The 8789-nt window shown below is 50.4% G+C and overlaps 1 protein-coding gene across 1 annotated transcript in view; it reads left to right on the top strand.

Annotated features, from left to right (window-relative positions):
• The first annotated feature begins 3503 nt into the window (after positions 1-3503).
• The window catches only part of TCEA2 (transcription elongation factor A2), a 20449-nt gene continuing 15163 nt past the window's right edge, over positions 3504-8789 (top strand). Inside the window, exons 1-4 of the mRNA XM_018559633.1 lie at positions 3504-3657; positions 5490-5552; positions 6015-6120; positions 8678-8767. Of these exons, the coding sequence (XP_018415135.1) occupies positions 3583-3657; positions 5490-5552; positions 6015-6120; positions 8678-8767 (334 nt within the window). The 5' untranslated portion in view covers positions 3504-3582. The remainder of the gene's footprint in view (positions 3658-5489; positions 5553-6014; positions 6121-8677; positions 8768-8789) is intronic.

Here is an 8789-nt window from a genome sequence, read left to right as displayed (position 1 = left end):
CCCCCCCCCTCCCTGCGTTTAACTCTTCCTCCGCGTGGCTGCACTCCGCCGCGCTAAAAACTATACTCCACAAACTGATCATGCGTCTGTCCCTTTGGCCCCGTTGGTCATTTTTCGCAGTCCCCGCTTTTGCGTTTGTCCAAACAGAGAAGAGACAAACAAACATCCGTCGTTGGCGCGCAGGACGTAAAAGCGTCTGCCCTAAGGCGCCATTTAGACCTTGGCGTCCTGAGGCTATGCAGTAACGCACATGTGTTAACGGGAGGTGTTTTTTTTTGTGGACAGGTTAATGTGCGTTGCAAATGAAACGGGCTGGCAATGCACCAACACGTCCCAAGAATAACCCCCCCCAGACGTGCTCCATTTATAGCAGTGCACCAAAGCAGAGTGTTACAGTGCATTGTGGGGTGCTGTAACGCATGTGCACTGGAGCTGCGCTGCCTTCAAAAGGCACAGCACTGCACGTGACATGCATTGCAATAACGCACGTGTTATTGCATCGCGCCACAGCGGAAAAGTGCTTCTAGGCCACACATGTTACATTTCGATTGCACAATCTCCTTTAGCTCTACCAACAACGACGCAGTACAAGGGCCTCACATGCACAATGATTGTTACAGGTATATATAGCACTGACAATTCACAGTGCTCATTCTGTCCCTGTCCTCAAGAGCTTACTGTCTAAGCTCCCTATCTCACATGCATACACACACACTAGGGCCAATTATCCCACCAGCATGTCTCTGCAGTGTATATTAAACCCGCACAAGCACAGGGAGAACATGTAACCTCCATGCCCCCCCCCCCCCCCCCCAGTGCTGCAAGGCAGGAATTGTAACCACTCAGCCAATGGTGAGCAGCCATCTTGCCTCGCTTCTATCTAAAGGCCATTGTACAGAGATTGTATGGCCAGACTGTGACGTGTATGGCGACCCGTACAGTTCCAGAACAGTTCTAGATACATAGGGACAACGTTCTGAACTGGGATGTACCCGTGACTGCCGCAGCAGTGTGGTATCAGAGCGCTGCAAGACATTCATGGGTTCTTTCCATACAGCAGGGCGGTGGTGGTGCTGGACGAAGCAGAGTGCGGGCCCCTGCACACCACTCAGGTGTGGCGATAACGCGTGTTTTCAGGTTGAATGAGCTGCCTGACGCACCACAGTGGATCACAATTCGCCATGCAGCGTTTTCTCCAGCATTGCACGCAGCAACACGGCCGTGCGGCGCGCTGCAGAGTAGCTGTGTTAAGAAAGGTGCATTGGGGTGCCATTTAGAATAAAACGGGCATAAGGCATCCCGCTGCTGTGAATGGGCCCTTAGGGGCCGCTGTTCTCCGTATCTTAGAATGCATCTAAAGCCACAGCCCGCAAAACGTTCTATATATGACACATAGGACTGCACGCAAAACCCAGGAAGTTCCCTTCGCCTTGGACATGTTATTAATATAAAGCATATTGGCATAAGGTGCAATCATGTAATAACTCAGAGCACCCCATTAAAAATGATCATGTGACCGCTTATCAGAGCTGGTCTTTCAGTGGTAGTTACAGGTTGCTGCCCAGCATCATTCTCTGCACAGCCTTTGTGAGCTGAATGTCGCCCTCTGCAGGATATGAAGGGTAATTACGTCCCTGCTATAGGGGGGCTGAAATCTGATGGCAGCAGATAGAAAACATGTGCAGACTGACTTCAGGAAATACGTTGTCACAGGTAGAGATGGTCTGTTTAAAGTGTGTCATTGTTCCGAGACCCCCAAGTGTCAGTGTGTCATTGTTCCGAGACCCCCAAGTGTCAGTGTGTCATTGTTCTGGGACCCCCAAGTGTCAGTGTGTCATTGTTCTGGGACCCCGAGTATCAGTGTGTCATTGTTCTGGGACCCCGAGTGTCAGCGTGTCATTGTTCTGGGACCCCCACGTGTCAGCGTGTCATTGTTCTGGGACCCCCACGTGTCAGCGTGTCATGCAGTAAATCTTAGGGCCAGTGTGCTTTTGTCTTGTTCCTCTGAACCCGGATTCCATCCATCTTCCAGCTCCGGCTTGTAGGTGCCAGAACACAGTAATAGCTTCTGTGACTCACTGGATTCTTTACCCACTTCACTAAATAAATATCCTCCTCACAGGAGTCTCTGACCACAACCAGCTCATGGGGGTGGCTGACTCTCCTCCTCTTGTTTGGGGTGATATTTCTCTTATGACAGGTCTACTTTAGCAGCCGGCTGCCGGCTCCTACCAATGGGGACAGGGCTGCTGAATCACCTGGGGTTCCACAATAACACTTTGCATTAATTTATACAACATGGCTGCACCTCTGTGTGCTATTGTTATTGGTCCTGAAAGGACGGAGCAATGCTCTGCATGTGTAACGCATTGTATTATGACATGGAGCAATGCTCTGCATGTGTAACGCATTGTATTATGACATGGAGCAATTGCTCTGCATGTGTAATGCATTGTATTAAGACATGGAGCAATGCTCTGCATGTGTAATGCATTGTATTATGACGTGGAGCAATGCTCTGCATGTGTAATGCATTGTATTATGACGTGGAGCAATGCTCTGCATGTGTAACGCATTGTATTATGACGGAGCAACGCTCTGCATGTGTAACGCATTGTATTATGATGGAGCAACGCTCTGCATGTGTAACGCATTGTATTATGACGTGGAGCAATGCTCTGCATGTGTAACGCATTGTATTATGACGTGGAGCAATGCTCTGCATGTGTAACGCATTGTATTATGACGTGGAGCAATGCTCTGCATGTGTAACGCATTGTATTATCAGAATAAACCCTCTTATGTAATGAGACATTTATTATTATTATTCTTACCATGCAGGTATATTATGGGATGGGGTGGAATGCTCTGCAGTGTATATTGGGATGGGTGACATGCATGCAGGTATATTATGGGATGGGGTGGAATGCTCTGCAGTGTATATTGGGATGGGTGTCATGCATGCAGGTATATTATGGGATGGGGTGGAATGCTCTGCACTTCATATTGGTATGGGTGACATGAATGCAGGTATATTATGGGATGGGGTGGAATGCTCTGCAATGTATATTGGGATGGGTGACATGAATGCAGGTATATTATGGGATGGGGTGGAATGCTCTGCAATGTATATTGGGATGGGTGACATGAATGCAGGTATATTATGGGATGCGGTGGAATGCTCTGCACTTTATATTGGTATGGGTGGCATGACAGGTGTATTATGAGATGGGTGAATTGCTCTGCACTGTTGCCATGGCAGCAGTGACGCTGGCCCCCACCAAGTCTCAGGCTCTATAACGGTGAATGGGGCCGCGGTGCACGCTGGGATTGTAGTCCATTTTCCGCTCCCGGTAGTTCTCAGGTCACATGTAGAGACTTCACCTCCCGGTATCCCTCGCGTCGGGAATGTGCTGGCTGCGCCCAGTGCACACTGGGAGTTATAGTCCCGTCAAGCGGCGCTCCCATAAGAAGAGAGAAAAGAGCAAGAGGATGGAGGACTACAAAACCGAGGAGGCGGGGTCCGGCGGGTCGGTGAGGGGCATCAGGGCTCGGTACTGACAGCCCGGCGGGTTTGGAGACATGGCGGCCCCGGAGGTGGAGGAGGTGCTGCGTATCGCCAGAAAACTGGATAAGATGGTCTCCAAGAAGAGCATGGCGAGTTCCCCCGATATGACTGCAGAGGGGCTGGTGACAGGGGCCCCTGACATCATAGAGGGGTCTGTCTGGGGAGGGAGGGGCACGTGACGTCATATAGGTGGTTTATCTGAGGGCAGGGATGCATGACGTCATATGTGGTATATCACTGGGAGCAGGGCTTGTAGGACTGCAAGCATCAGCATGCCGTTTGCAGGTTACCGGGTGCAATGTTCTGCAGGGCACAGTGAGGGTGCAATGATCTGCATGGCAAGTATTGGTGCAATGATCTGCATGGCAAGTATGGGTGCAATGATCTGCAGGGCAAGTATGGGTGCAGTGTTCTTGCAGGGCACAGAAAGGGTGCAATGATCTGCAGTGCAAAGTGGGGCTACATTGTTCTTCAGGGCACAGTGAGGGTGCAATGATCTGCAGGGCAAGTATGGATGCAGTGTTCTTGCAGGGCACAGTGAGGGGGCAATGATCTGCGGGGCACAGTGAGGGTGCAATGATCCAGCAGGGTGCAATGATCTGCAGTGCAAAGTGGGGGTACAATGTTCTGCAGGGCAGAGTGAGGGTGCAATGATCTGCAGTGCAAAGTGGGGTTACAATGTTCTGCAGGGCAGAGTGAGGGTGCAATGATCTGCAGGGCAAGTATGGGTACAGTGTTCTTGCAGGGCACAGTGAGGGTGCAATGATCTGCGGGGCACAGTGAGGGTGCAATGATCTGCAGGGCAAGTATGGGTACATTGTTCTGCAGGGCACAGTGAGGGTGCAATGATCTGCAGGGCACAGTGTGGGTGCAATAAACTGCAGAGAAGATTGGGCGGGAGCGCCAAGTTTTATGTCATGATGAGGAAGCAATGTTCAGCAGAGGATGTAGCGAGGGTGCAATGCTCTGCATAGTATATTCTGTGCAGTCAAATATGCTGCAATGCTCTGCAAGGGACGTTGTGATGTCGCAATACTCTGCAGGGAATATTGTTGTCATGCTCTGCAGGGAATATTGTGATGCTGCAATACTCTGCAAGGTATATGGCGATGCTCTGCAGCAGTTCTATCTTGCAGGATGCGCTGGGACTTGTAGTTCTTCCTCTCGCTCTGCCAGCAGGTAGGGCGTGTCCGGGTGTATTTCCTGCAGATCTGTATGATTGTCATTCCCTTTGCGGAACTACAAGAGCCAGCATTCCCTGAAGACCCCGACACGTCCCGGCTGCACTGTGCTCATGCGGCAGGGAAGTGGAGAACTGCTGCCGAGCCCTGACTGCTTCTTGCACGGCATGCTGGGACCTGTAGTTCAGTGGCAGCCGCAGCCCGCTCTAAGCCAATGGCGATGTCTGTATCTGGATAGGCTACTGTCCTGGGGGCTTTGTTCCTCCGTGATCCAATCAGAGTGGAGCTGCTGTTGGCCGATCGGTGGCACCAGACTTGTGGTATGTTGTCTCCCATACTCCATGGGGATGTGCTGCCCTTCCAGAAGAAAATGAGGTACCTCTAGAGCCAGGTTCCCTTGATTGACATTGAGAAGCAAATGCAGTGTGGAGCCACGGCCATGACCTGCTGTGCTTCTAGTCTTGGCGGTCATCTGAGCTGGCCATACATGTCTCCTAGATTGGTCATACGTGAGCACCTACCTGACCCAATCACTTCATGGATGTTGAACTGAACATACATCTAGATTATAACACATATGGGCAGCTTGAGAGGTCCTCAGCCTATGGTTGGCTTCTCAAGATGTTCTAGGCATAAGCAGCCCATGAGATGTAGTATAGAATGTCTGAGGTCACCCCTGGGATGACGAGTCTATGTACAACCTTCTACCGTGTTGTCACCGATCTGTATTCCTCTTGCAGGATGGGGCGTTGGATCTGCTCAAGCAGCTGAAGAACATGATGATGTCTCTGGACTTGCTGCAGGTAGGAGATCAGAACTTGCACGCCGTTGTGTTCTCTGGTTTAGGGGACCACCCACCGTGGTGTTCAGGAGGTAGGGCCGGGGTCACCCCAAGCGTGGGGGCCTGTAGTAGAGGGATCACCCACCCTCCATGTTGGTGGGATACAAGCAGGACATTGAGTGGGGGTGGCTGTCTGCTCCAGTGGACCTTCATATTAGGCTCCATTCACAAAGCCAACACGCACCAGCATGAGGATCCTTATCTCCCCCCAAGTGACTGCTGCCTTCACATCCGAGATTTTATCATGACAGTCACGTGACTAAAGATCCTTATCCTGTCATGAATTGAGCCTTGCGTATTGATTGGACGTGGGAGGAGACGTTTGGTGTTATGGGGGTTCACGCCTGAGTCACATTTGTGAATGACTGACCTATAGGATCCATGCAATACACCTTGAGTGACCGCACTGATTGCTCTGTTTCAGTCCACTCGGATTGGTATGTCGGTGAATGCTCTGAGAAAACAAAGCAATGATGAAGATGTCATCACTCTGTCCAAATCTCTGATAAAGTCCTGGAAGAAGCTGCTGGGTGAGACGGCTCTTCCTTTTTTGCAATGCCTAATGGGATTTGTAGTTGCAGCACGTAGGGTTCCTCTAGGAGTTGTTAGGGATTCTTTAGAGCCGTAGGGTTCCTCTAGAATGTTAGGGGTTCCTTGGAGCTGTAGGGTTCCTCTAGAAGTTGTTAGGGGTTCCTTGGAGCCGTAGGGTTCCTCTAGAATATGTTAGGGGTTCCTTGGAGCCGTAGGGTTCCTCTAGAAGTTGTTAGGGGTTCCTTGGAGCCGTAGGGTTCCTCTAGAATATGTTAGGGGTTCCTTGGAGCCGTAGGGTTCCTCTAGAAGTTGCTAGGGGTTCCTTGGAGCTGTAGGGTTCCTCTAGAAGTTGTTAGGGGTTCCTTTGAGCTGTAGGGTTCCTCTAGAAGTTGTTAGGGGTTCCTTGGAGCCGTAGGGTTCCTCTAGAATATGTTAGGGGTTCATTGGAGCTGTAGGGTTCCTTTTAGGAGTTGCGAGGGGTTCATTGGAGCTGTAGGGTTCCTCTAGGAGTTGTTAGAGGTTCCTTGGAGCTGTAGTGTTCCTCTAGGAGTTGTGAGGGGTTCCTTGGAGCTGTAGAGTTCCTCTAGGAGTTGTTAGGGGTTCCTTGGAGCTGTAGAGTTCCTCTAGGAGTTGTTAGGGATTCTTTAGAACAGTAGGGTTCCTCTAGAATAAGTTATGGGTTCCTTGGAGCCGTAGGGTTCCTTTAGGAGTTGTTAGGGGTTCCTTGGAGCCGTAGGGTTTCTCTAGAAGTTGTTAGGGGTTCCTTGGAGCTGTAGGGTTCCTCTAGAAGTTGTTAGGGGTTCCTTGGAGCCGTAGGGTTCCTCTAGAAGTTGTTAGGGGTTCCTTGGAGCCGTAGGGTTCCTCTAGAATATGTTAGGGGTTCCTTGGAGTTGTTAGGGGTTCCTTGGAGCTGTAGGGTTCCTCTAGGAGTTGTGAGGGGTTGATTGGAGCTGTAGGGTTCCTCTAGGAGTTGTGAGGGGTTCCTTGGAGCTGTAGGGTTCCTCTAGGAGTTGTTGGTGGTACCTTGGAGCTGTAGGGTTCCTTTAGGAGTTGTTAGGGGTTCCATGGAGCCGTAGGGTTCCTCTAGAAGTTGTTAGGGGTTCCTTGGAGCTCCAGGGTTCCTCTAGGAGTTGTTGGTGGTTCCTTGGAGCTGTAGGGTTCCTTTAGGAGTTGTTAGGGGTTCCATGGAGCCGTAGGGTTCCTCTAGGAGTTGTTAGGGGTTCCTTGGAGCTGTAGGGTTTCTCTAGAAGTTGTTAGGGGTTCCTTGGAGCCGTAGGGTTCCTCTAGAATATGTTAGGGGTTCCTTGGAGCCGTAGGGTTCCTCTAGGAGTTGTTAGGGGTTCCTTGGAGCTGTAGGGTTCCTCTAGAAGTTGTTAGGGGTTCCTTGGAGCTGTAGGGTTCCTCTAGAAGTTGTTAGGGGTTCCTTGGAGCCGTAGGGTTCCTCTAGAATATGTTAGGGGTTCCTTGGAGCCGTAGGGTTCCTCTAGAAGTTGTTAGGGGTTCCTTGGAGCTGTAGGGTTCCTCTAGAAGTTGTTAGGGGTTCCTTGGAGCTGTAGGGTTCCTCTAGAAGTTGTTAGGGGTTCCTTGGAGCCGTAGGGTTCCTCTAGAATATGTTAGGGGTTCCATGGAGCCGTAGGGTTCCTCTAGAAGTTGTTAGGGGTTCCTTGGAGCTGTAGGGTTCCTCTAGGAGTTGTGAGGGGTTCATTGGAGCTGTAGGGTTCCTCTAGGAGTTGTTAGGGGTTCCTTGGAGCTGTAGTGTTCCTCTAGGAGTTGTTGGTGGTACCTTGGAGCTGTAGGGTTCCTTTTAGGAGTTGTTAGGGGTTCCATGGAGCCGTAGGGTTCCTCTAGAAGTTGTTAGGGGTTCCTTGGAGCTGTAGGGTTCCTCTAGGAGTTATTATGGGTTCCATGGAGCCGTAGGGTTCCTTTAGGAGTTGTTAGGGGCTCCTTGAGGTGTAGAGTATTCTCATCTTCTGCATGATGACGCTTGCACAGTCCTGGGGCCAATGTTTCCTGTACGAGTCATTCTTTCCACCCTCGCTGACCACCAATCTATGGGGTTTACAAATGATCTGTCCTGGGTGTCACATACTTCGGTCTACAACATGTTATGTACACCTTGATGATCCCACTAGCTGTGATCTGTAAGATTGTATGATTATCTGTAGCCGGGGTTCCCTGGAACTTGAACATAATATTAGGGTACCTCCAGGGTAGAAAGATAGACTGGCATAGGTTGGGTAGACCCTGTTGCTGAAGGGATGGTGGCTCTAGAGACCCTTCTACTATAAAGATCTATGGATATACACATGTATAATATGGAGACTGATGTACAGTAACCATCAGATGTTTCTTTGCACGCTGTATTGGTGGGTTTTATGGTCTTTTAGCCAATGATAGATGTTTATCTATGATGAGAACAGTCCGTATGACCTCGTAGGGACCAGTCCAGTCATGACATCTGCCATTTTGGAGAGTGTTTAGTTTGGGTGGCCACGTTTTATCTAAGACTCATTACCAAATACGACCCACCACAACCTCTTCCTTTCTCTCCTGTAGACGGCTCAGACCAGCGGGGGAAGGAGAGGAGACGGAGTTCCTCGTCCTCGAAGGATTCCAGGTACCCATGTTACTCTTCCTACTTTAGCAGTTAGATGGGCCTGAGAACCTT

The sequence above is a fragment of the Nanorana parkeri genome, unplaced genomic scaffold, assembly GCF_000935625.1.
Source record: "Nanorana parkeri isolate BGI_ZX_2015 unplaced genomic scaffold, ASM93562v1 scaffold17, whole genome shotgun sequence".
In the NCBI taxonomy this organism is placed as follows: domain Eukaryota; kingdom Metazoa; phylum Chordata; class Amphibia; order Anura; family Dicroglossidae; genus Nanorana; species Nanorana parkeri.
The sequence above is the reverse complement of the archived record's forward strand: the minus strand, read 5'-3'. Positions and strand labels throughout refer to the sequence as shown.